General features: G+C 39.4%; 1 protein-coding gene across 1 annotated transcript in view; it reads left to right on the top strand.

Annotated features, from left to right (window-relative positions):
* The window catches only part of LOC107746747 (uncharacterized), a 25,745-nt gene extending 20,939 nt beyond the window's left edge, over positions 1 to 4,806 (top strand). The window contains exon 7 of the mRNA XM_016561038.1: positions 4,205 to 4,806. Within this exon, the coding sequence (XP_016416524.1) occupies positions 4,205 to 4,372 (168 nt within the window). The 3' untranslated portion in view covers positions 4,373 to 4,806. The remainder of the gene's footprint in view (positions 1 to 4,204) is intronic.
* Positions 4,807 to 6,668: the final 1,862 nt, after the last annotated feature.

Raw genomic sequence — 6,668 nt, 5'->3', positions numbered from 1 at the left:
ACACTAACTACCATACACTAACTATTACACGCTAACTACCACACGCTAACTACCATACACTAACTACCACACACTAACTACCATACACTAAATCACTAATACACTAACTACCATACACTAACTACCACACACTAACTACCATACACTAAATCACTAACACACTAACTACCACACGCCACTATATATTTGACGTTTAAAACATCCAACATGTGAGTGATGCAAACTCTGTTACGTTGCTATGCAGTTGCTAGGGTGTCATATGTGGTAGTTAGGGTGTTGTGTGTGTAGTTGCTAGGGTATTGTTTGTGGTTGTTAGTGTGCAGTTGTTAGGGTGTTGTGTACCATTGTTAGTGAGCTGTGTGCAGTTGTTAGGGTGTTATGTGCTGTTGTGTGCAGTTGTTAGGGTGTTGTGTACAGTTGTTAGGGTGTTGTTTGTTAGGGTGTTGTGTACCGTTGCAGTTGTTAGGGTGTTGTTTGTTAGGGTGTTGTGTACCGTTGTTAAGGTATGTTGTACAGTTGTTAGGGTGTTGTGTACCGTTATTAGGGTGTGTTGTACAGTTGTTAGGGTGTTGTGTACCGTTGTTAGGGTGTTGTGTGCAGTTGTTAGAGTGTGTTGTACCGTTGTTAGGGTGTTGTGTGTGTGGTTGCTAGGGAATTGTTGTTAGGGTGTTGTGTCTGAATAAAAGCTGGTTTGTTTGTGTTTCTGCTGTATGTTGTCAGCATGAATCTCTCAGTGCTGATGTTTGTGTTTAACGGCTCTGTAGTGTTTCAGATCTCCATGGTTTCGTCTCTGTATTGAGTCACTGATGGTGAATATCAAAATTGCTCAGAACTGGGCAGCGATTCTGCAGAGAAACACACAAACAAATGAGAGGAGAACAAACACACTCAACCTGAACCCAAAATATATCTACATATTCAGATATCAATTTTAGACATTTATTTCAAAATATACACAAAATGGCCAAAAAATATTACCCTAACATAATGTTTAAATATTTCACATAAGTATTTATAATTATTAAAAATAATAATTGTTTTTGATAAGCTTATTTCCTATTTATGACTTTTTAAAACATACTTTCTATCAATTTATATTGTACAAACAATATTAAAAATACACACACATTCTGCATTTACCCAAAATGTGATTTAAGATTGGAAATGCGTTTTCCTCGAGTACATTGTGTAATACATTTTGATTTTTTAAAGTTAAAATATATTTTCAGTGTGAAAATTATATTCCTGAAATGTATGCTCTAAAATATATTTTGGCCAGAAGAAAGTGATATTTCTATGAAATTTCTACATTAGAATCTCTAGTTAAAATGCACCAAACTGAGTCGGTCTGGTTTATGAGAAGCAGGACAGTTTTAGACTCAAACTTCTGTGCGGTTTGACCGTCACGGATGCAGACGATCAGAGATTGTTCTGTTTAACTGCGCTGTGTAATGAGCTCTTGAGCGTAACGACTCGTTAGAAGTGAAAGGAAACATGCGGCTCCTCACAAACCCTTCAGAGAGCCGGCGATCCGAATAAAGCTGTGAATCTCCATCTGCTTCAACAGCCCTCGACACACACTTCAGAGAATCAAGATGAAGATTTACATAACAGATTCATGCTGCGAGCATCAAGATAATCACTGTCGATTCCTCTATAATCAAGGTCAGATTATGTTATGCATACTTTGAATATATTGTCTGAAGGAGGATGATTATATCTTTTCACTCTTTTTAGATAGTTTTTATTGAACGATGTAGTTGTCAGCACATACTATATCCTCCATCAGTCTGAAAACTGACCGGTTTGAGTGTATTTTGCTGATTAACTTGTAAACTGAAGCGGCCGCACTTAACTACGAACTATGCAGAACTATGAGCAGACATTCAGAGCATCTCGTTATTCATTTAATTGCTGTTAAACACCTCAAACGCTTTTCTTTGAGTTGGTGTTTCCAGTGTGACTTCAGCTGAAGTTCTCTTCATTATGCAGATGGCGGTGCATGATGGGAAGCGTGTGTCTGGTTCCGTCTCATCGTGCCGCACGTCTAGCTGAGGACTGTTTCTGACCACTCGTGAGTCTGGTAATTGTTCAGGGTAAAGTGGGAAAATGGAAATAACCGTATTAATGATTACAGATGGAGTGTCATTTGTGTGGATGTTCAAACAGTTTCTAGTGTCTCTGTTTAAAGTCAGTTAAATATAAGGCCATTTTTGAGCGCGCTTCCCAAAATATTCACAGTCAAACCATCGAGTGGAGTATAATCAAGTATTTGCCACTGATGCGTTGCTTGATTAAATGTTGTTTTGCCAGAATCAGAGAAAGATGGTTTTTTGCAGCCAGCAGGAGTTAACTAACCCGGACTAACCAGCTAGACACTGACCCGTGAGCTGGACCAGTGACAGACAGAGTTTGGGAAACGAGGCACTTTAAATGAATGTCCACTTTCTAATCGCCAATTAAATCCGTCACTATCCTTCAATCATGCTGATTGGCTGAACTTTGTTCTCAGATGTAATTAGCGAGGTTTTTATCAGAACTTGTGCTTTCATATGTTTCTCAAACAGTCTTATCTGCGTTTCCTCGTTCTGCAGCCGGACTGTAAATCAGGGCATCTGTTTTGCTTCTGTGGAATTACAGATAAACCGGTTAGTGGACACTTTGGCCCATTGTCTGTTGTTTTGATGATCACGCTTAATAACGCTCGGCATCAATATGGTCTTTAAACCTGATTTGGCTGCTAAATGGAGTTAGTCGTGTGCGTGCGGCTCGTCTAATGCCATTAGAAATGTTTGTGAGGAGCAAATTCAATCAGACGTGAATTGAGCCGAAGAGCCCAGAGTCAATGAGCTTCAGACTGGATCCGTGTGAATGAAGAGAAGCTCATCGTTCAGACCGATCCACAGATTCACTGAAGATTCATGAACTGGGAGAGAGAAATAATGAGGAAAGAGTGATGTGGATGCTTGTTAATGGATCGCACAAAACAGATTGATCATAAGCTTCACTGATCTGAGCATGCACCAGCTTTTGAGTGAATATTGCCAAAACTATCACAAATAATGCTTTTATCCCTTAAGAACAAGTGCGTAAGCTGCAATCAATGAGGCCTAATTGCTAATTGAAAGAAAACAACACCAGATGAGGATTTTCAGCACAGCACAGGGTTGAAACTTTAGAACAGTGTTGCGCTTTGGTTGCAGTGCAGTTACATACTGTAAAATTTTATACAATTAAAATGCAATGTAACGAAAATGTCCACTCATGCATTTGAATTATCAAAACAATCTGATCTAGTGCAATGCAGTTTAATCTTATGCAAACATTATGTAAACTAAAAATACATAACTAGAACCAGCCTACAGTGCTTTCTCACACACACACACACACACACGCACACACACACTCTCTCTCTCACACACACACACTCTCACACACACACACACACACACACACGCACACACACAGTCACTCTCACACACACACACTCACACACAAAAGAGAATGATTTTAATCCGGCGCAGGCTGGAAATAGTCCTTTGAGACAGACGCGTCTATTATCCGTGGTGTGTGAATCTCATTAAACGTCCGTAGTGTGGACACACAAACCCGAGACGAGGCCTTCGTGACGACAGAATCCTGCGATCTGCTTTCAAACCCGTCTTTGATGCTCAAGTGTTTCTGCTGCATTGTGTGGCGATCCGGTTTCTGTGTGTGTGTGTGTGTGAGTGTGTGTGTGTGTGAGTGAGTGAGTGAGTGTGTGTGTGTGTGAGTGAGTGAGTGAGTGTGTGTGTGTGTGAGTGAGTGAGTGAGTGTGTGTGTGTGTGAGTGAGTGAGTGAGTGTGTGTGTGTGTGAGTGAGTGAGTGAGTGTGTGTGTGTGTGAGTGAGTGAGTGAGTGTGTGTGTGTGTGAGTGAGTGAGTGAGTGTGTGTGTGTGTGAGTGAGTGAGTGAGTGTGTGTGTGTGTGAGTGAGTGAGTGAGTGTGTGTGTGTGTGAGTGAGTGAGTGAGTGTGTGTGTGTGTGTGTGTGTGAGAGAGTGTGAGAGTGTGTGAGTGAGGGTCGTGACCCCTGACCGTCAGGATCACATGATGAGCTTCTGAAAGTCATGTTCATCGTTATTATAAAGCAGCGGTTTTCTCATGTAGTGAATACAGATGTTTCCTCTCGTTCTGTGGTTTAAATGTGTGTGTGTGTCCGTGTGCAGGTCACCGTCTCCATGTATAAGCGAGGAGCGCAGGGGTGGCTGGGTAAACCGCTGATCGCCACGGCAACCATCCCCTCCAGCACACGCGTGATCTTCCGCATCCGAGGAGAACCGACAGACGCTAAGATCCCGGCGGGCAGCGTCCGCTCCATCACGCTGAGCATCTGAAGCCCTGCAGCTTTATTCTCTCCGCAGCGATTCATTCCATGCGCTCGACAGCACGATCATCACTACTGACACGACCCGTCTTTACCACACCAATCAACAAGAGTTTCAGTGTTTCAAATGTGCTTTATATCTTTTTCATATTTGTTTTACTTTTCTAATCAGACATCAGCCTGTATTCTGAACAGAGTGTGTGATCAGATTTTAAGAGTCCAGCTTTCATGTTTTCATACTCTTCACAGTCTAGTAAATCTTCATGGTCATTTTAAAATGTTACTAATTTCTTTAAAGTGACTTTAAAACTCTGAACATAGAAAAGATCCCGGTTGGTTTTGTCAAACTGACGAACATTTCTTGGCCTTCATTCAGATGATGAAGATATTTTTATCTGTTAAAGCCTCAATATTTTGTCAGTTAATTTGAAATGATTGATATTTCATGCAATAAAAGACTTCTTTCTGTCTCAAACAAATCATCTGGGTTTATTTTGGGAAAGGGACAGAAAGATTTCTCAGACACCGGTGAGTGAAATGATGAAATCACCTGAAGCTGCTGTTAAACGTGTTTTATTTGAAACTGATTAGCTTAAGAGAATCATAATTTTGTCACTGACTCGCTTCACATCAAAATGAGCCTGTGGGAATATTAAACATCATGATGATCAATAAATGAACATCGGAGCATCTAAACATGTGCAGTCAAACAAATCAGTGTTTTAGATCAGCGAGAGACGAAGCGTTCGACCGATCATGAGCTCAAGCGGCTCTTTCACACACTCACGAGATCATAAACCAGCAGATGAAGATCATACCGTGAGCTGTCGATCACGCTCGGACCCCACAGATGACCACAGCGCATGTGATGACTGACAGCAGATGTGCTTTGAGTGAACCCTTCATATGTCAAAAGCTTGGTGTTTTAGTGGAGGTGCATTCTGGGTAATGATTCAGGGATGCTTTCACATCAGGTGTTTCTGCATCAGGATCCTTCAGCTTCAAATGAAGCAAGAACATGAATGTGCTGGTGAGTGATGAATCTAATCTTACAGCTTTCTCAGCTGCTTTCACACATTTTCAAAACTTCACACACAAATCCAAGAACTGCACACAAAATGCAAAAAGCCTCTCATCTCTTGCAAAATGAAGCACTGCATTCAAAATATCACAAACACGTCTCAAAAGCAAGCATTTGCAAACACCTTTGCCATAATATTAATTCCTGTTAGATTTGTGTGTGTTACACAGAGAACTGTGTGTTGTGTTTTGCAAAAAGTGTCTGGTTTTGTAGGTTTGGTGTGCTTCTGCTGTTTGAGTGTCAGCTTTCAGAAACTGTGTCACAAGTGAAGAGTTTGTAAGTATTTGGAGGAAGTGAGGCGTGTTGTTGGTGTTGTGACGTCCTGAGAGCTTCTGCCAGATCTGGGCCTGAAAGACTTCATCGTAATAAAACAGACGGATGATGGTTTGCTCGATCTAAAGGTGCAGTGACAGTGAGATGAAGGACTAGTTATTAGTTATTAGAAACGCAGTAATATGTGGCCCGCGGCTGAGGAGTTCAAGTCTGATACCTTCCCATACGGCACAAAAAAAATTCTGCCAAAATATATTTGAATTATATGCTAAATCTATGTTGTAAACAATGAAGCTCAATTCAAAATATTTTTGAAATAGAAAATATATGTAGTTTCAACCTTCATGTATCAAAATATATTTAAAAATGTAATTCAGGGGGAAACACTTTTCCAGTCTTACAGTAGCCTACATTTGGGCTAAATGCAGACAGCCGAGTGGAGAGAAAAAACTAATTAGTTTGATAATGCTTTAATATAATGCTTGATTTTTTCAAATGTTGGAATATTGTAATATTTTTTAAAGTACGTGACGTATGTATTTTCTAAAGTATGATTTTTTTATTCAAATGTGTTATATGTTCATGTGTGTTATAGACAAATAATTTTTTTCTTCAGATGTGATGTATTTTCTTGGATTGAAATGTAAGGAGAGCATATATATAGATTTTTAAAAAAATGCTTTTAAAAAAAATTTATATTTTGAAATATTTCAAAAATGTCCAAAAAATATATTGTTAGATATAAATTTACATTAATATATTTTGGGTCATTTTTTTGTATATTTTGAGATATTTAAAAATATATTTGAAAATAAAATTTTGCTGTATTGGTTTGATTATCATATTTGTCCTGAGAAATTAAAATGGAAATAATGATGTTAAAGGTTTTCTGACTCTTGTTTCTGAGGTACTTTATAAAGCAGCTCTGACTGGTCTCTGATTGGATGAGATG

Source organism: Sinocyclocheilus rhinocerous, unplaced genomic scaffold (assembly GCF_001515625.1).
Source record: "Sinocyclocheilus rhinocerous isolate Xijiao unplaced genomic scaffold, SAMN03320098_v1.1 scaffold409, whole genome shotgun sequence".
In the NCBI taxonomy this organism is placed as follows: domain Eukaryota; kingdom Metazoa; phylum Chordata; class Actinopteri; order Cypriniformes; family Cyprinidae; genus Sinocyclocheilus; species Sinocyclocheilus rhinocerous.
This window is presented reverse-complemented; position numbering and strand designations above follow the sequence as displayed.